General features: G+C 37.3%; 1 protein-coding gene across 1 annotated transcript in view; it reads right to left on the reverse strand.

Moving 5' to 3' along the window:
* LOC108790982 (mucin-5AC-like) overlaps positions 1 to 21,230 on the reverse strand; it is a 42,919-nt gene extending 21,689 nt beyond the window's left edge. Inside the window, exons 1-11 of the mRNA XM_018561342.1 lie at positions 21,194 to 21,230; positions 15,583 to 15,657; positions 9,723 to 9,984; positions 8,811 to 8,925; positions 7,031 to 7,121; positions 6,845 to 6,951; positions 5,672 to 5,888; positions 5,421 to 5,546; positions 4,118 to 4,235; positions 2,901 to 3,039; positions 30 to 140 (exon numbers count right to left, since the gene is read on the reverse strand). Of these exons, the coding sequence (XP_018416844.1) occupies positions 30 to 140; positions 2,901 to 3,039; positions 4,118 to 4,235; positions 5,421 to 5,546; positions 5,672 to 5,888; positions 6,845 to 6,951; positions 7,031 to 7,121; positions 8,811 to 8,925; positions 9,723 to 9,984; positions 15,583 to 15,657; positions 21,194 to 21,230 (1,398 nt within the window). The remainder of the gene's footprint in view (positions 1 to 29; positions 141 to 2,900; positions 3,040 to 4,117; positions 4,236 to 5,420; positions 5,547 to 5,671; positions 5,889 to 6,844; positions 6,952 to 7,030; positions 7,122 to 8,810; positions 8,926 to 9,722; positions 9,985 to 15,582; positions 15,658 to 21,193) is intronic.
* Between the last annotated feature and the right edge of the window lie 694 nt (positions 21,231 to 21,924).

Here is a 21,924-nt window from a genome sequence, read left to right on the forward strand (position 1 = left end):
TTGTTTATCACAAAGCTTTTGAAACTTACATCTTTCCCATCATTCAAACTGAGGCTCACACTCTTCAGACAAGTTTCAGTGTCCGTCAGACCGCATTTACGGAGCTCTCCCAATACACTAAAGGTGCTGTTGTAGCATGTCTTGAAGACAACAAGTAAAATATAAGAGTGAAATAACTGAATGATTGAAGATTACATAGAATTGGTATATTACAAACATAAAGATGAATTCCAGCCTTGCACAGTCTCATCTCCTGCTCTGAGCTTATCACAATGTGCATTAGAAGATGAAGCAAGTCAGATAGAGCCTGCTTCAAAGGGTGGCCAGCATCATTCTTCAAATTCCTTTACTCCCCAGCTGTCCCTAGGCCACCCCTTTCATTTACTAGATCTAAATTTCAGTTCTTTCAATTATGGAGACTCAGTATGGCATGTGGGCATTGCCCAGGGCATTCCGCATGCAAATGCAGCCTGCCAATGGATACCCACTCTTCAAGACTGACATCCACCAATAAAGTATCTTTATTCTAAATTAATTTATTCCTATTTCTATAGCGTTTTCTTCCTGGGGACTCTGAACAATTTATCTGCTGCTAGGGCAGATGGTGTGGCAACCATCTTGGGTACAAAAAGTATAATATTATACTAAGACCAATTTTATAGAGGAGCCAGCTAATCTATCAGCATGTCTTTGGAGCATGGGAGAAAACCCACACAAGCACAAGGAGAACATGTTTCATAAACGTCATAATGATGGTTTCAGGACTGGGACCCAAACTGAGGACCCCAGTATTAGAAGGCACTGCAGTGACTTAACCACTAAGCCTCTGCGCTGACCATGATATTTGCAAAACGGCGCCCAAGATCCATCCCACAGCTTGCATCAGGGCTTGAAAAGAGTACTGAGGCAAGATGCTGTGAGGCTTCAGCTAGTTATGTACAGCACCCTGTTGGCCCCTTTCACCAGCCACTTGCATTAAATAAAAAAGCACAGAGACTCAGTGATGACCTCACTGAGTCTAAAAAAAGGTATGTAATGATGGTAGATACCAAGGAGAGCACAGTAATGTTATCTTAAACATGTAAGTGTGCACTCCAGTCTCCTTATTCCATGCCTAATGACATCATGTACCAAGCAGGTACCAAAACAGAAAATGCAAGAAAACCTCTGATTAGTTGCTATGAACACATTGCAAAGTCTGCGTCAAACCACATGGTTATGGATGACCACTACTTTCTTCATTGCTAAAAGCGAAAGTTAGACCATATGCATCATACAATATCACCCATAAATAACTTAACGTAACCCTGTTACCACCTAACACTTTGCAGGCTTCCTATATCATAAAATGTACTCAATGAATATTTATTTTTGCTCTCTTTGGTTTATTTCATAGTTAGGTATTTTGTTAATAAAGGAAGCTGCTCCTTTTCCACAAGCCCTGTTGCCACCTGCGTTGGAGGTTTGCAACACTGCATGTGAAGTCAGCAACGCTTTGTAATGACAGTATTTAAGAATCAGAATCTCACTCACCACTGTCACTGGGAGTGTGTGGGGAAACGCTGCCTGAAACTGCATGTGGGAGAAAGCCCATAAACTCCAAGTGAGAGTGGTGAGTGAGATTCTGGGGTTGATTTGCTAATGGGAGGTTCACTTTACAAGGGAGATTTGCACTTTGCAGGGGAAGTTTCCTTTAGCTTAGTGAATGAGGTGAAATTTGAATTGATTGGATAATGAAAATCAGCAGAGCTTCTCCTCATTCACTAAGCTAAGTGCCAATTCCCTTGAAAAGTGATTGGCATATTTGTCTTAAGTAAATTAACCCCTCAGATTATTCTGCGCTGTCATTAAGAAATGTTGCTGGTTTCACAAGCAGTGTTACCGACAACAAAGCCTGGTGATAACAGATCTTGTTGGAGAGGGGAAAGGAGCAGCTTCCTACTGCCTTGCTTAGAAAACCTCCAGTGCTCACAGGAAGTGTCTGGGGTAAAAGTAAATTTCAGCACCACATCCTTTACTAAAAACAGACCATTAATATTTCAAGGGCAGCAATATTAAGCATTTTTCCTACATTTTAATTTTACAAGTAGCCTGCAAAGTGTAAGGTGGGTGCAGGGCCACTTTCATTGTGTGCATGAGTAGTCATCACCATTTAGGCTAGCTTTATATGAACAACTGTCTCACAGTCAATTACTTTTTCTGAAAGGTTTACTTTAAAGTGGATCTAAATCCAAGAACATGTAATATATTTCCACTTACCAGTCTTTAGTGGCTGTTATTTTTTTTATTAAGGCTTTTTTCCCCTTTATTTTTACCTGGTAATCCTGCCAATAGGGTGACAAAGCTCACTCACTATATGTATCTGTGGAGGAGCAGAGATGTCACCCTAGAACAAAACACCCCCTCTCCTCTTCCCCGTAACAAGAGGGAGCTGTTTTGTAGTCCAAATAGATGACTGGGAAAACTGTAAGTAAGAACAGTCAACACAGACAGTAAGGAAGTTATGAGTTTTTTCTGGAAAGATCAACAGGTATATTGGTATATTTAAGAGAGGAAAAGGAGCAAGTAAAAAAAAGTCCATTTAAAAAAAAAATGTCCATTTAAAAAAAAAAAAGTCCATTGTTAGAGTTTACTTTAAGACACAGTCAGTGTTTACATAATCATGAGTTTGTTATGCATCTGCAGACCAATTATGAGCATACACTGAATGCGGGGTCTATGGGCCTCATAAAAGCTGAATATGTGTGGATGTGCCATGTATCACAACAAGTGTTGTCAACGGGAGTTAGAAAATGAACACATACAACTCCTCAGATTATTCCCCGCTGTCAGTAAGAAATGTTGCTGCCTTCACAAGCAGTGTTACCGACAACAAAGCCTTGGGATAAGGTTATATTTACCTTAGACAATACGTAGCTGCAGTCTCCGTGGAAGGTGTAACGAGTCATATCATAGGAGGTAATATGTGATCCCCCCTCAATTGCACAGGATCCAGCACACACTGCTTCAGTACAGCTCCACTTTCCTCCATTACAGTTACTGCAAATAGAGGGTGTCATTATATATATCTTGTAAAGCATAAAAAAAGTGTTTATGGGAAGAAAAACAAAATACCAATATAACTAAATATATCGAAATAAACATATGATGCCTCAACCATCAGTAAACTAATGAGATGTATACTGTAACATGTGACTATATAATTAACCAAGGTTTGCAAGTTTTGCTGCCAGCATCTTTTAAAGCAATTGTAAAGTCCCAGCATAAGCTCTCCTGTTATAACATCAGCTTTGTAATAGGAATACATAGTAGAGTTGTTTTTAATAATGCAATCTAAGCTTATGTGAAAAATCTCTTTTTTGTAGTTATGGATATGGTTATTAAGAGATGGATATAATGTATGGCAATGCAACATGGAAATACATATTTATTTTTCAATTTTGACCAAGAATACCCTTCAAAATGTGTCTCCCGTGTCCGTTCTGAGTATATTTTATTTTAATGTATTCAAATAACATGTTACTATGTGGACTGTAAAGTGCTTCTGTTTATCTTTTATGTTGTCCTGATGAGTACAAAGAAGTAGGTTTTAAAATGGCTTGAGCTTCCTAAGAGTGGAGCTCTGGTCAATGGCAAAACATATTATTACATGTATAAGTAGATGTACTGTATAGTAGTATCTATGGCAGCTTGCTTTGGACTGTGACAGTACTTCTAAAGTAATTAGCACTTCTAACTATGGGAATATATTCAACATCAAAATACTCGCATAGTTAGGCCTCATGCACACTACCTTGAAAAATTATCAGTCTAGATATGTTTGGAGGTCATTTCTAAACGCTCCTGGACCCATGTAATGCTTTTCTATGACTGAATGCACACCTAGACCTTCAGCAGCATCTAGGTTAATTCCGTCTGGAAGTGTTTACCCAAACTAGAACTGTCTGCATCCCAGGTCTGTTTAATCCGGTTTTACTAAGCCAGCAACAGCTAAGCCCTGGAAAAAGTGATCTGGGAAGAATAACATTGTTTACAATAACCAGATAACTTCTCTCGTGTTTGGATGCAGCTGACTAGTGTGCATGCGGCCCTATACTTAGTGCCATATACAACTTACCAAGAATGACACTGAGCTGAATAACCAGTCCCTGGTGAATAGACTTTTCCATTGTAAGTGCAGGAACACTGCTGGACAGGGACACAGCCAGAGTTGTTGATGTCATCAAATACAGTTCCTAAAAGGAATTTTTTTTTTTTAGTATTGTGCTGAATCTCATAGTTACATTATAGCTGGGTGGGAGATAAACCATGGGATGGCTAACCATGGTTTAGGAGTCAACAAACCAGTAGGTCATGTTTGTCTATCACAGGGAGGATAAAATGTTCCTTATACTTAATCTAAGTAGACTCTAAACTCATGAGTTAAACTTTAGGAATGTATTCATGTACCCTAACTTTTAACAAAAATTTAGCCTTTTTGTGTTTCACTTGGCTTTAGATCCTCAAATCATCTCTGGATTCATGCTGACACTGTCCTTCCTTCTGGAGGGTGGCTACTTTTGTTCCCCATGGTCCCTGTGTGTGTTTTACAGTAGCCACTGCTGCAACCTCACTCCTTTGATGGGCAATCTCACATTTAGGTTACTAATTTGTATTGAGATTGTAGTCCATCACGGGGGCAAAGTGAACCTTCACTGGTACTTTAGTAAATCAACACTTTGACAAAGAAGAAGCAATAAATCATAGCCACCAGCACTGAACCAGAGTTGCACTGAAAAAATGTATGTAAGCATTATGGCTTGTCCCTATTTACATATATAATTCAAAACTACAAATAAAAACAGAGTTTCACACATTGATAAGATTATCTATATTAAGATTATTATTATTATGTATTTTGTATAATATTCTCAATTATTTGTTAGTTATATTGCATTGTATTGTATGTCCTAGAATTCATAAAGACTTTTCGTAAACAATTATTAGAAATTTGTCTCCCGTTCGTGCAACAAATGGTGCAACATGCGTCAGATTCATGTAACTGTGAGTAAGGTGCATATGAATCTTATTTTGTTGCAGCCATAGTGGCAGAATGTACATAAAAACTGCCTACATTTTTGCATGTATAGGACACAGCAAGAACATTGTTCAGCTATGGCCATATTGCCAGAAAAGCATTGACAATGCTTTATTTAATCTCCCTCAATGTATTGCATTTTAGTTCTATTGTGTTATATAATACACCATAGACCACAATAGACATTATAACCAATCCGTTTCTCTTTTTAGTTTGTTCAGTTAAGATTTGAAAATGAAAAAGGGAAGATGATTAGTTGCCATGGCAACTGCTCCACATTTTGATCCAGATGTTGTCTGCTCAAGTTTTTATGAGTTCCACCCGATATGTGTTGTATGATTACCTGCAGGGCAAAAGCATCCATCAATGCAGTGGTTATCACAGACTAATGACCTATCTGGGTTGGTACATGTGTTGGGGCATGGACTTCCACATTCCCTGTACTCCAAGTTCATAGTACATTTCAAGGCTGTAATGGAAAAGATAGTTACCCTCAGGAGTTATTACTGATTTTATTGTAAGCAATAATGATCAGTGATATTTAGATTTTTGTATATTTCTAATTTCCCTGGCACTAGAATTTATAGCACTTACGACAAAGTTGATCAGTTCTCCAGTTCTGTGGGCTTCCACCAGCATGGGCACACTGCCGGGAGTACTCTGTAAAGGTGTTACACAAACAAAAGCCAATGGCATCTTTTCCACATCTACACAGATCCTGGACGCATGCATCAATGTACTGAGCTGGGTCCACCAGGGTGTTACATTGTGAGAATGCTGTGCCCATGAGCACCACTTCACATATCATCCGCTGTTGAGAATCAGAGAGGTATGATAGGGGCACACATACGGAAACATGTACTGTTTTTCATTCACTTAAGAGGTTTTTTTTTTACAAGCAGCACATTATTTATTGCAAAATACATTAATTTCTGCTGTTTCAAAACCACTTATCAGCTTGACCAACCTCCATGCTTCCAAATGTCTCACTGTAGAACAATGAGAATAACTGTCTCTATATTGCACAATAATGCATTTTATATGTTCATCTTTTCTAGCAAAGCCATTCTAGAAAGCAAATCTGTTATTATAAACATAGCTTTAGCAGTAGTAAGTAAGCACTTAAAAATGTCAATAATCATTAGTAAAATCGATGATCATTTTTTTTCTTTATCACTAAAGACTCCATCCCTGGTACTTTGGAAGCCGTAAATGCTGATGCAAGCAGATTAGTCTTTTGTCCAGCTGAATCTGGCACAGAGTTGAGGTGAGAATGTAAATAAGTGGTTAAGTTGCTTAAAGTGGACTTGAACTCAAAAAGCTCTGATTTGCTATCTTATAGCAAACATCTAGAAATGTTAATTGTGTCTAAGCAATGCCCTGAGACATTTACTTTGTCCTGAATTCCTCCTAAAAAAAATTCAGTGCATTTCCTATGCCTTTTGCCTACAGTCTTATATCAGAAGTGTACGATCATCTAAAACAGTGCTGAGTTAATGTTAGGGTTAGGGTTAAAGGGAGAGTTAGTGCAAAGGTTAAAATTAGTCAGGGAGGGTTAGCATGAATGATTAGGCCATGCGGATTAGGTCACCGCAAGTGTTAATGACCTTAGGGTAGGGCAATGTAAATAGCAGCTTCAGTCCTCAAACAGTTCTCTATGTCTTGGTTTATAAATACTAACCCAGGTAAGTACTCTAGGTGTAATTGGAACATGTGCTTTTTCAGTTCTACCTGTTCAATATTCTGTATAGTTGTAGCATAACTTACAGTGTCAGTGCAGTTGTTCAGTGGATTCACTGTCAAATCATCACAGGATTCTCGTGGTCCATTCATCTTCTGCATATTTCCATACTGAATACTGGAGAGCTGAACATCTGCAAAACATTACTTAGCTATGACTCAATAGTTAGATAACACCACGTTTTAAAATGTAGGAATTAAGTGAAAGCTTACTGTTTGTAATAAACTCATTGTAAATCGGAATGCCATTGAAGTCTCCACAGAGACCGCAGGTCTGATTGGCAAACTTTGGATCCAACTCCAGCTGTAAGATAAAAAGGCAAATGAGTCTATATTAATCTCTCTCTTTATCTGAGTCCTGGATTAAAGGTACGTTCCTATTATGGAACCCATTATAAATGGATATAACCCAGGTACAGAAGCCATCATAAGGGCCTGTAAATACATTGAGAAACAGTCCTCCAAGCTCCCTGGGAATGAAACTACAAATGTACACATTAGTGGTGACTACTGTTCCTGAATAAAGTTTATTTTGTATATGACAAGTTCCTTTAAAGTGACACTAAACTCAGGAGTGAAATCTTACAAAATGCATCCAAGTACCCTAATTATTAACTATTAAATGGACCTTTTTTGTGTATAGCTCAGCTGTAGATCCTCAAATCATCTCTGAATTGGTGCTGACACTGTCCGCTCCAAGCTCACTCAGTAATGGACTACAACCTCAATATCAATGATGAAACTAAACATGAGTTTGGAGTCTATCACCGGAGCGAGCTTGGAGCGGTGGCTACTTTACAACACACACAGGGACCCTCCAGAAGGAAGGACAGTGTCAACATGAATTCAGAGATGATTTGAGGATCTACAGATGAATGATACACAAATAAGATACATTTTTGTTAATAGGGTACTTTGAATGCATTTTTAAGATTTCACTCCTGAGTTTAGTGTCACTTCAATAAATAGCAGATATGACCAAGGTCTAGAATATTTTTTTATATTTTAGGTAGATGGGATTAGTATCATGTTCTAACTATAATACCAGTCATCAAGTGTTTATTTTATCAAATATGATCAAATGCAAACTACTAAATAGGGGAATTCCAATGTATACTATTTTTTTTTCCAACAATACAAAAGTGCCAACACTATCATATTGGTACTATTGTTAGCTGAAGAAAGTTGTAACAAGAAACAAGATAAATTGCCCACTATAGAGTCAAGAGTTATTATTATCCGCAGCCTTAAAACCAACCATTGTCAGTTTAACACCTAAATCAGACATTACTCAGTATTCTAACAATTTAAATTTGCTCACAGCTAAGGTATTGATTCTTTATCACTATGTGAGAGATTACATAACAACAGCTGTAGATATAAAATGCAAACCAACACTGGAAATGACAAATAAAAACAAAGCTTGTATCTGTTTAGCTGCTAGAAAATGTCCTATTTGAGAATTGTTCAATAATAAGGCTCTTTGTGTATTTGCTCTCTAGCTGTAGCCAAGTTTTCTTCATAGGCAAAAAAGGAAATGGCCATTATCCACAATATGCTTTGCTTACCATCCTGTGTACTAATATGCTGAAAAATACAAAGAAGGGCCATTTAACATGAGGGAAAATATGTAATGAATATTGAAAGCAAATGTTTCAAGAAGCAATAGGAAAAATGTAATGTTAAAGTACACCATTTAGCATAGAAAAGCGGATGCTGCCATTACTGACCTCATTCCTGAAACTTCTGATTAACTGGCTGTGGCTTTAATCTTATACTTGTTCTGCACCAGTGACACAGATTATTGAAGTTAAAACATCTGCATATAAGTCAGGGAACTAGCATATTCAGCACAGGAAGCAAAATGTAGCCTATATGTTTTTCTCTTTAAAGTATAAAATCATATTTCAGGTGAACACTTTCACAGATTAGGATCCATTCTCTCAGTCATATACTTCTGTGCAGCATTAATACATTTAATAATTCTGATTACCAGAATAGCATCATCTTCATTCCACATGAACTGTAAGCCCAGCCTTGCAGCTATTTTAATATATAGACCACTCCGGCCAACCTGGACTCCGGAGGAGCTGTAGGGAAGCTCCACTCTATAAAAGATATACGGAAAGGACATCTTGGTTTATCAGAGATAGGCTCTACAACTTTGCTATATAAATTCTAATAAACACAGTAGAATGAATCAAATCATTGTGAATTCTGTTAGTTAATTTTTGGCAAAGATATGCTGTTCACAAACTAGATATTTCTGATGAGGACAAAATGTGTGTTAGAAGAGATCTTATTATCTAAGATAGTGTATTAGAGATCATTGCAAAGAATTGTACAATGCATTTTTCAGCCCCAGAATTGAGGCACATCTGCCATGGGAACATCAGTCTAGACTCTGAAGAAACCACTATTGAAAGGGGTTCTTCACAGGTCAATCCTTCACTGGTTCTTCCAATGGAAGAATCATAGTATAAGTCAATTTTAAAGGATCATTCTACTTAAAACTGATCCCTTTTTGTAAATCTTTGAAAGTTAAACCACCCAACATATTCGTATATCTCTCTAGAACTGTATTCTGATTCCTATGCTTGGAGCTCTTAGGTTTGCACACTTGCTGTAGCCATTTGAGGAAGACCCACTTTTCCTGTTGGATTTTTTATATTTTAGAGAATACAACAGGAAGGCACATGCAAAGATGTGCTGGAACAGACAAAACTCCCAGTTAAACAGGGTCAGAGTTGGAAACTATAGAAGGGAACAACACGCGATTTAACAGAATGCATTGGTTATATTTCAGGCTTGCTTGCTATGCTATCTTAATATAGGATTCTAAGAAACCTCTAGTACAAATTGCATATGATGCTTAGTGACTATAACAAAATGTTGAATTACTTACGGCTGACTGTTAAATGCCACGCTCCCGCTCTGCAGTTCAATGTAAAGGCCATCAATCTTGATAGTGATATGGCTAATAGTTGGAAGATTATTGACAACAGAACGCCTGATCTGGATGTTGAAATCCTCAAAGCTACTTTTGCAGTTTGAAGCATATAGGTAGTTGCATGTACCAGGGAAATAAAAGACATCCCCATCAAAGGACTTGAAGTAATTATTTCCCCAGGAGCTGCAGACTTGTCCATTGTGAGCAGACCCAGTACCTGCCAATGAAAAACAAGTGTCTGAGACCAACTCTTTGTAATAATAAAGTAATTTGTCAATTTTCATTGTAAAAAGAAAATCACAACAAAAGTGGAGCAATTGTCCATAGCAGCAAATCAAAATTTTCAATTTATAGGCTTATTTGTTGCTTTTGTGTACTTTTGTCTATTTTCCTGTTCTCCAGGTTTTGTGAATCAAGGCTTTGCATTACAGAATGTACTGGCTTGGAATTTATTAGGACCACCAGCAGCCAGTAGTACTGCAGGAGGCACAGTGGTCCGTGAAAGAAAATCTTAATTACTGCATACAGTATATTTAATCATCATCATCAATGTGTTCAATTGCTCAGTGACATTAAAGAGCAATGCAATTATTCCTATCACATTCCCTTGAGTCCCTAGTCCAGCTCCTCTTAAAGAAGTATTGTACAGTCTTGGTGGTTATTAATAAATAAAAGCTACTTGGTACCCAATGAATATTTGTTTACTGTAAGGAATTAAAGAACCGCTATCACAGCAAGTATTGTATTGTAGTAGATTTGTGCAGTTACTGAATGTGGTGATAGTATTCAGTATTAATATATTTTCATACTTCATATACTTTAATTTATATTATACTCCACATTTACATGCAGACAAAGCTGCCCAGTAAAAGTGACAATTGTAGGAATTGAGGTAACCTCCCTGGTGGTATGATTATGCAGGATTTTTAGCATGCCAAAGCGGTACATTGTTTTTCATGGCAATTTGTTGTTTTATATTGTAGGCCTGTAATTCTTAGTAAATCTTAGGAATAACTCACTAAATCTGTCCAAACAAGAGACCAGTAGACATCCCGGGTATGATAAAGTTTACAACACAAAATCATAAATTATAATATAATACATAATTCTAAATAATTATAAGAAATTATAATATAATAATTAATTATAAAAAATTATAATATAATAATTTAAAAAATGGTCCAGTAACTGTCAATTCTGGGGGCGCTGCCTGATCCGTACCACAGTCAATAGAGTACAGTAAAAGTGCAGGCAGGGCACTGGACAAAGCTCTAGGGACAAAATTGAAGTGAAATAGTTTGATAAATATATGTAATTATAGCAGATTACATTGTATTGTGTATATTCTGTGTAAATGTCATGTTTGCACTTTTGAATTTCCCACCGGCTCCGCCCCCCGCTGTGACGCTCGAAAACTAAACTGAAAGCCAAATACCGGCATCGGCCAGACGCACACAGCAGAGGACACCGCGGGCTCGCAGGAACAAGGTAAGAGACAATTTTACGCAATCGGGGTTACCGCTTTTGGTACTGAAAATTAACCCCTTGCCACACTCAAGAATACCACCAGGGAGGTTAAATATAATACTTCCAAGATTGCTTACAAAGGTCACTATTTCTTTAAATTATTCAAATCTTCTTTTACTGGCCCATGTTCCACAAAGCATATGTGTTCCTATTTTCGGGGTAGGCCTTATTTTTTTATTTATTCTTTTATGTACAACAATCCGCACTTATTCATGTAGAAAAGTCTTCATGTTTTCATGTACAAAAATATGATGATCAGGGCAACAAGGGGTGCCGTACCTTTCCAAGAGCAATTTGATAACCAATCGCTGGCCAGAATGAGCGAAGAGCACTTTCACTATCAATTCCTCACAGGCGGAGTGCATTTGGTATCACTCCACCTGTGACAGGAGCTTGCGCTATAGAGGAGGCATCGGCTTATGCGGCTCTGCTCCCTCCGGTGCCGCCTCGCTTCCTCTAGCGCTGGCTTCATTGGCACTGCTGATTCTCTCCTGCGGCTCTTCAAGTTCCCCCTTATGCCACCACTGGCCCTGGGAATGGTCACAACTAGATCTTATTTTTGGGGTAGGTCTTATATTTTAGCAATTCCCAAAAATAGTACTAGGTCTTATTTTCAGGGTAGGTCTTATTTTCGGGGAAACAGGGTGTGTGTGTGTATATATATATATATATAAAAGATTTAGCCACATCCATCCCTGTATATATATATATATATATATAAAATGAGGCTGGTAAATATGTTGGGTAGTGACCTACCAGCTTCATAGCTCCTTATCTAAATACACACCATAACTAGTCATATTTAAAGGCCTATAACCAACCAATACTTTCTGACTGACATCGAAAAAGCATTTACACATTTCTAAAAAAGCCTATGGTTACTTGGATATTTAACATTGCTTATTTAACATCCCTAATAAATATTAACTGTTATATATGTAACAATTATTTACTGTCCTATATGAACTTACTTCTCATAACTGGAGCTTGAGTGCCAATGAAAGTCATCAATGCAGGAACTTCTGTAGAAACAGTTGTTAGAAACCTAAATTAATCAAGGCATCTATATTTCTTACTGGTTATCTTCATGTGGTATAGAATATACAGCTAGAAATTATGGTGTTGCAATTTTGAAACAGAGTTATTTGTTGTTGAAAGGAAAAAAAGAATAATATAGTCTTATAAATGTTGACAGCCAAAAAATTCTCATTCCTCATTTGGATAACATTTTTCCTGTCCAAAAGGCCATTGCGATCTGTTGTAATCATGATGGTTAAAAATTAAAATGTTAAGTTAAAAAATCTAATTTATTTCAGGTATATAGATCCTAATTAGTAATTGAAGAGTATTTTAAGGCCAACCTATGTAAGTCCAAAATTACATTTTCCAAGAACTTTTCCCCAATACTTAATCTATATATATGCAAGTAAGAATCTACAAGGGACTTCTTAGTAATGAAACAAGGCTTGTTATTTTAGGAGTAGGTCTTTTGAATATGTTTACATTAGGATAAATGATAGTTACAGCCAACACAATCTTCTTGAATTTAAGCTTTCTGTAAACAAATAGAATAATGTTCTGTTTAATCAAGGACATTTCACTTGTAAAGTAAATATTAGACCTGATCAAAAGCTGTAAGACCCGCATATATGTTATCAAAGAAAGCTGCAATTCGAGCCAAGTAAGTTTATGTACTTAAAGTCATTATCTCTATATGTCTGCAGATACTGTTATTTAATTAGCAGGAATGTGGGTTGTTCCCAGATTCATTTTTATTTTGTAAATTGCACACCATGGTAAAAGAACATTGAGCAATTTGGCAATGTATTTTGTTTTGTGTATAACATGTTAATTATTAATTCTAGTAATTCTAGTATTTTATTATGATTCCCATTACAACTTACATTTAATGCTAAACTGTACAGTTTTCTAATGATGTGTGCCGAACTTTGTGTTATCTTTCACAAGAGCTAAATATAGCCTGAAAATATCTCAAAATCCACAAGAATCATGTCCACTTAATTATTTGCCATTTACCATGTCAATAAAATCAAACACTTCCCTTTAGTTTCTTTATGACAATTTACACTTTATTTTTCATAATAGTTCTTGCCCTTAAATTACTACTGCATTCCATGTTAAAGAAGCTGATTCTTACCAGTTGTCTGCTGCACTGAATAAACCAATGACATTTGACCTATTCAAGAAGCAGAGAAGAATGATTAGTATTCTAGCAAAATAAGACAAAAGATGAAACATTATTTAGGATTGGAAATTTGCAAATAGTAAGCTGGTTTGCTATGTATTCATGCAAAGCTAGCTAAATAAATAGCACTATGAAAGGCTCAAAAGTAGTTCAATATATAATGCAACAGAGTCACCGGACAGTTGAGTTTTTTTCTATCAATATATTAATTTGTATCCATGTTATTTAACTGTTTTGAACAGTAGTGAAATTCGGGCATGTTATGTGACATTAGAAGTGAACTACCCATTATATTAATAGTCTAGATTGAATCTTTCTAGTCCAAAAAACATTATATTCTATACTACATTCGCTAACTATTGTTCCGAGAAATATTATTCATACAGTATTCTATACACAACATTTTTATTTATTTACAAGTGCAATGAATCACGTACCCTTTTATCTTAATGTTTACAAAGTTTCTAGCATTGCTCTAATAAGTTTTCATGAAGGCATGTTTGCCCGTTTGACCCCTTTGTCTTTCCAACTTTGAAAACCATTTTTGTACAGGTTTGTATTATAAATTGTTAATATGGGGATTCATAGAACCATGTCAACCATCAGTAAACAGCCGTGAACACACTGTAACTATTGTATTAAAAGTTTTATTCAGAAAAAAATCTGAGTATCTATTTATTTTTCTATCTGTCCATATATTCATCTAGAAATTTTGGATGAAACCTGGAGATTTTGTCAACATATCGCCATTTTGGTAAATGTATTGTAGCGGAAATACAACTTTTAAATGTTTTTGGTGGTTTGTTAAGGGTGCACTAGGCTGGAAATTGCTGAATGTTACAGAAGCTTCTTATGTATTGTGTTGTTTCTAAAGAAGAAATCAACATTGAAAAAAGTACAATAAACTATTTAAAATGGCAGTACACAAACTATGATCAATTAACTGGTAGAAAGAAAAAAACACAAATGCAACATACACTAAATGAGGTAAAATAAACTACCCTAAATACGCTTAAAAAAATAGATTTTGTTTCATGAAGCATATTTCACTTAAGCATCTTAATGGGATTTGTCCACTTCATTGAAATCAGTTTTTATCATTCCGCTCATCCCTACCCAGTACTCACCTTCCACCGATATAGTGATGAGTGATACTACAAAGAAGCATATTGCTAAACTCACACCCCTCCATGTCCCCATTTTTGTTAAGTTCAGTCACTAGGTACTGAACTTATGTTCATTCAGAGGTGGTGCAGATCTTCTCCCTCTCAACTAAGCCTTTTTATAGCAAAGAAACCCTGTGACCTGAGTCACCATTACATCAGAGAAGACGTGAATGTATCATGGGTGGGTATTAATGTGGACCAACCTTAATTAGCCTCTTTCTCAGCCTCTTTGAGCATGGAGACGTTTGACCCAGGATGTTTGCTCTGTAACAGATTGATAAAATTAACTTTCACAAGAAATGTTTCCAAGGTGACAATGGTTCATTGACATAGTGTAAGACAAGCATAACACATGGGAAGGCTATGTTTAGCTTACCTTGAGTAAAAAAATCCAACTTCTTGTTTTAAAGTAGAAATGAAAGGCATGAACCCAGTCAAATAAACTATGGTGGTAATTGAACCAGGTCTGTATGCAGGAGGCTGTGAAATGAGTATAGTTAGTAGATGTAAAATGTTTTTTTAATTAAAAAATACATTTTAAACAGCCAGTTCACACCCATTTGTACAGGCTTAAAATTAAGTTTTGTTTAGCTCACACCTGTGTATTATATAAAAGGTCATCTAACCTATAAACAGGGCATGGATAACTGTATAAGTCATTAACAGTTGAACAAATGTTTTATGACTCGGGTCTCATTTACTCCCAGTTACCGACATTGTTTTTAAAGAACAGCAATGTTGTACCATGATGTTGGCATTGGTTTCATTATTACTAAATGCCTGACTGGGAGATCTACAATGCTACAAACCTGATGTGTTTTTTTCCTTTTTATTCAATTTTTTTTTAAATCATGTATATGTACACATGTTCTTCTTTGTGTTGGCAAGATTTTTCTAATGGCCCCCCACAACTTACCCTCCTCCATCACATGCCCTCCCCCCACTTCCTGACTCAGACCCCCGTATCCACCTACATCCCCTACCTTCAAAACTAAAAAGTATAAACAACATATGTATGTGAGAATATAGATATACTGTATATACAGTTCAAACACCGTAGACTCAGGACTTTGCAACACAATAAACTCAGGACTCTGCAACACAATAAACTTAGGACTCTGCACCACAATGCACCCAGGACTCTGCACTGCAATAAACTCAGTACTCTGCAACACAATAAACTCTGGACGCTGCAACACAATAAACTCAGGACTCTGCACCGCAATCCTCTCAGGACTCTACACTGCAATGAACTCAGGACTCTGCAATGCAATGGACTTTACAATACAGATTGTTGACTCATAAATCTATATTTTATGTAGAATTATCTGAAGCTCTCCAAACTGCTGCTAAAGTACAAATTTGGTACATTTCTGCTTTAAAGTGTATCTAAGTCTAAACATGTTTTAATTTATTTTAGATAGAGTAGGAAATGGTTATAAAATATTCAGCATTGTAATTGCTGTTTGTTTTCCCATTTGGGAGACTGATCCCAACTGTTTGTCCTGCTGACCATTGTGACCGGGATTGAAAATGAGAAATTTCAAGTTGTTACTGCAACAGGAAGGAAATCTTCTAATGGGGACACTTGTTGCAGTGACCACTGTCTGAGAAAAAATGTACCTCATTTTGGTGAGCATTCTTCTAGATATGCTTTAACACTCACAAGGTTATTCACTAAAGGGTGAAGAGTTTGGAGAAGGCAGGAGAAGTGAACAATCTAGGCTGATTTAAAAAAAAAAACTCCAATTCAGCTCATTTTCCAGTTCAGCTATGTTGTCCTAGATTGTTCACTTCCCCTGCCTTCTCCAAACTCTTTAATCTTTGTGAATAATCCTGGCAGCGTTTTGATATACTTTAACACTCTATTTACCCAAATATCAACCATGATGACTAAGCATGTGGCTGCAAACTAGTTATAGATGTAGCATGTTAAATCTCCACTTACATGCTTGTCAACAGGTCAGTTTTTTTCATTTTGGTTGTCAACCTCATTTATTTCAGTTATTTGGTGCAGTCTGGCTAGCACTGAACTTTGAAAGATACACCAAATAGTTAATATTATTCGCCAGATTGGGTTAGAGTAGTGTGATGCTTTCCGAAAGGGTGTAGACCCAACTTGATCCACTTTTGCTCAGTGAATTCAGTTAAACGGATTCAGTTAAACTGTAAAGCCAAATGTGTTCCATTTGCACAGCACATACAATAAGCATTATGTTCAGTTTGCATATTTTACAATTAATAAATCAGTTTGCTTAGTACACTCTATATGCTTAAAGCCAAACTCCAGTCATTTTGTTCTGGAAAATGATCAAATCTGTGTTTAAGTTAATTATTTCTGTCTGCTAAAAGCTATAGCTGCAGTTGGGCTTTAAAAGCTATATGTAAAAATTATTTCATTAATTTATTTGTTTAAATTATAATTTAATGTGTCATTCTACCTTAAATTTAGTTTATTTGAAATGCAAGTAAATATTTTTTTTTCAAATATATGCCATTAGTTTTCCATAGTATGATTGTCTGTCTAATTCATGAAATGTTTGCTGAACAGTTGAGCTAGTTTTTGTTTGATCTAACTATAAAGATGACTCTTGCAGCCACAGAACTTTTCAGAGACATGTAGTGATGGATTGTTTTTCAGTTTCCCACTAATAACTATATGGCTGGAATCCATCCAAGACAAATCTTATAGTTAGTTTCCATTAGCAATCACCCTCTACACACAAAATGTGACACATTTTCCAATGACCTATGCAGAACCATCTCTGTACTGGAGCAACTGGAACAACTCTGTAATCTTGCATTTTGTGCTTTTGGTTTGTCTTAAAGTGTATCTGCAGCCAAACCATATTTTTGGCTAGAATGTTTAGAGCCCCTGTCAGATATTTAGTGCTAACTCTGTCCATGCCGGGGGGACAAATCCAGAGACAAATCTCCCTAATGATACAGAGCCGAAAAAATTTGATTGAAAAACGTTAAACTTTTATTAGTTATCCTTTAAATAATTTTTCCCCCTTCCCAGTATCCAACTAATCCTATACTTACCTGTGTCCTGCACCTCATTGAACTTAATAGTGGTGCCCACTGGGGCTTGCACAGCCTCCTCACCTAGGTTTGGTTCACACCATGTCCGGACCAGATCTGGAGTACATTTTTGACGCGTTTTTAATGTGTTTTTGGCATGTTCTGGTGGTTTTGTTAGCCTAAAATGGGCTTTTAGGTGCAGTCCAGTGCATTCCAGTGTGTCTGCATGTGTTTTTTATGTGTTTACATGCATGTTGGTGCATTCCAGACCAAAACATATTGTGCATGCAGCATTTTTTTCCCTGCACTGGAACGGACTGCACTGATGTAAACACAGCCCAGAAATACCATAGGAAAACATTGTGATGCATTTCAGATGCGGACAAAAATTGTTCTGTTCTGGACTGGGTTTGCACGTGGTGTGAACAAGCCCTAACAGTCTCCCAGCCACGCTATGCATGTGTAGATGAATGCCATTTTTAAGGTAAGGCTTTACTCTTGGTTGTATTTACCATAATACTTCTTGTAGGTCAGACCATAAGTAAGAGGGGTTAGAAAAGACTGCACCAAATCTCAACAGTTACAAGTTTTAATAACTTTTTTTTTCCTCCTATTCTGTGTACTTGTAGACTGGTGTAGCTAAAGTCATCAAGATAACTCTAAGGAAAAGGGGTTACAGAGGCTTTTGAGAGGAGTCAGAAGACTTTCGCTAGGTCAAGAAACATGAAATAATCTCTACTTTTTCTTAATGGCCTTGACATTTAATAATGAGTTGTTAATTTAAAGCAAATGCTATATTTTCTACAAGAGCACATGAGATCAAAAGGGAGAGTTAGTACATAATTCAAGTGTGCCTTGAACAGCGTGATATCTAACTATGGCCCTACTTTAGCAGCATCCTCTAACGTGCCTGACTGCCAGGGAATACAATGAATAATTTTCTCCAACTGAGAAAAAAAAAGTTATGAAGGCCCCTATTTTCACTGACTGTCAGGTTTTTAATTAAAATGTATTTGTTTTGCTGAATTGAGTTCAAAATTGGAACACATATGGCCATGCTGACAAATGCCCAACCTCAAATATTATTCCTCTCTGATTTTTTATCAAGTTTTATCTTCAAGGTCAACATACCCTGGTACAGTTGATAGTTTGCACAACATAGTTAGCAAAGCTATACCATGATACATACACTCTTTTCTCTCCAGTCATATTTTTGAGCTACTGTATGCTCAGTTGAAGTAACAATTTGCTATAAAGTTCTTTTAGAATCATACAGGAAGTATCCCATGAATCTCCATTTTAGCATCCCAAAGCAGTACATTGTTTTTCATGGGAATTTGATGTTTTGATGTTTTATATTGTAGGCCTGTAATTCTTAGGAATAACTCACCTAAATCTGCCCAAACAATAGTCCAGTAGACATCCCGGGTATGAGAAAGTTTGAAACACGAAATTAAAAAATTATAATATAATAAATAATTATAAAAAAATATAATATAATAATTAAAAAAATGGTCCAGTAAATGGGAATTCTGGGGGCGCTGCCTGATCCGTACCACAGTCAATAAAGTACCAAGTTCACACATCACTGAGCTCGGTCGCAGAATTGTCACTGTGTTAGGTCAAAAGCGGTTTTAGACCAGGTAGAAAATAGCAATTCGTTGGGAAATTCGTCATCAGTGTCTGATGATGAATTTCAGTGTCTGATGATTAATTTCCCAACGAATCGCTATCGCTCAATTCTGCAAGTGATTCTAATTTACTATCGCTGTTTTCTACCTGGTCTAAAACCGCTTTTGACCTAAAGGGACGCTTTTTGGATGCCATGGACGTTTACAAGTTTCCAGGCAGAAAGAACAGCAAAAGTGCAGGCAGGGCACTGGACAAAGCTCTAGGGACAAAATTGAAGTGAAATAGTTTGATACATAAGTGTAATTATAGAAGATTGCATTGTATTCTGTGTATTCTGTGTAAATGTCATTTTTCACTTTTGAATTTCCCGCCGACTCAGACCCCTTCTGTGACGCCCGAAAACGAAAGTAAAACTCAGATGCTGGCATCGGCCGGCCGCGTACATCAGAGGACACCGCGGGCTCGCAGGGACAAGGTAAGTGTCACTTTTCTGTGCATTCCCGAGTCTGGCTCGGGGTTACCGCTCCTGGTACTGAAAGTTAACCCCGAGCCAGACTCGGGAATACCGCCAGGGAGGTTAATAGCCTCCCCTCAGATATACTGCTGATGCAGCAGCTCCTGGGCAGCTGTGTGATCATAATCGACCTAAATTTCCACCATAAGCTGTTTGAGCCTGTATTAGGATTGAAAGAGATGATTGACTGAATAAAATTATTTCTTTAAAGCGTAATTTAAACCCAAAACCCCCAAAATTATATATTGCAACTTACCATTTCTTGGATGTAGTGGCTGCATTTGTTTTCTTTTTTTAAGCTGTTTTACTTTATTTTTACTTGGTGATCCAGCAAGTAACTCTTTTATTTTTCAGCTTCCTTTAACAGGCCAAGCTGTCAAGCAAAAGTTTAACAATGACAGAGACTAGATCAAGTGTGATTTTTAAGTGTGATCTGGAGTAGATTGTTAGTCAAGTCCATCTAAATTTGCTAGTTTATCTGACACTACCCTCTCCATAGGTTGACATTGGTGTTGTGCATGGATAACTTTGCCTTGAACTGTAGAAAATGTATTTACTTACTTCATACCCTGGCCGGCAGGGTATGAAGTGGGCTGCAAAGCAGGGAAGCATTTGCACCTGGCGCCAGTAGAAATAAGACACGTTGGGCTGTTGGACTCAAGTGGAAATAGTTCAACATTCAGACCATGATCAGAAACATGATCCACAGCCTGTGACACATGCAGGGCCTTATACCAACTTCCTTTGTGACTCTGAGATATTATGTGGCAGAATGCTGAGAGCCACAAAGAATGCTGATGCGTGAGGATGTGAAAAGGTGTGTCAATAATCCATTTCCTTCAGGAACACCAACCTTTTTCCATACACACCAGTCAATCCTGTCCCATAGAACACTATTTGGTTGTCGTGGGAGCAGGGGTACCCTCTTACCATTGGTGCCAGCAGGCAAGGTGGGGATTGTAGAGTCCTTCCCGATTCGGTGCCCAACGGTGGCTGGTTGTGGGTGTGCGCATGCACACGTATGTACGTACGCACGTGACATTGCCGTGGCCTATTAGTCACCTCAGGTGCTGATCATCAACGGGGAGGGCCTTGCATGCACACCTTCTTCTCCTCACCATTCCATTTGCTCCCATGGGTCTGTAGCTTCCTTGTTGCCCTAACAACAGGGACGTGTATTGTTCCTGCTGGGTTTAAATTGCAGCCAGAGCCAAGACTTGTTGCTGAGATATTCTGCCATACCCAAAGCAGCTACAAAGCGTTATCTCCTGTTTCCCTGTTTCCTGCCTTTCTTTCCCCATGATTTGGTTCTCCTGGTTATCGACCCCTGGCTTGACTTCCCATTTATGATACTTACTGCCTGCCTTGACCTGGACTATACTCTGACGAGGCATTCTTAGATTCTACTATTTTGTACTGTAGCCTGGACTCTCCTTCTGATATTGTTCCCTGCTATTCGGTCCAACTCCAGCAAACAGGGGGACTCTACCCCATCCCTGACAGTGGTACACTTTTTTTTGCCCAGAGAAATCTTCTCCTACTATGAAAGAGCTGCCCCCTAGGCCAAAGATTCTCAGCCCTCCCCTGTGCCAGGACTACTAGTGTGTTTAGATGTACACAATCACATATCTTGTCATCATAACAAGATATGTGGAGAGAGATATCGGATAAAGAGTGGGAAAGAATATTTAATATGACACATAGCTCTGTTATATCTTCATTGCACCAAGAAAAAATATATAAAATAATATCTAGATGGTACAGGTGCCAAGAAGGTATTAAACATATAAGGGTTGATTTACTAACCTTATAAACACGCCACGAACAAGTATAACCTCTGTAGTGTGTTCCCTCCCAGCAGGTGTGTTGTGCAAAGCCCTGCATGAATTGCAAGGTGATGCTGTGTAAATTAGCTCTACATTGTGTTGCTTGCGTTGATGAATGCAGGAATATAAATGCATGAGCTAACCATTTTTGTCTAAACTGTGAAGCAGCATTATATATGCATCATGTGCATGATTTTTCCATATATGGCATTAGTGGAAATATGCTTTTAGAGACTTTTTGTTGATAAATACGTTTTGCTGT

Source organism: Nanorana parkeri, unplaced genomic scaffold, assembly GCF_000935625.1.
Source record: "Nanorana parkeri isolate BGI_ZX_2015 unplaced genomic scaffold, ASM93562v1 scaffold518, whole genome shotgun sequence".
Lineage (NCBI taxonomy): Eukaryota > Metazoa > Chordata > Amphibia > Anura > Dicroglossidae > Nanorana > Nanorana parkeri.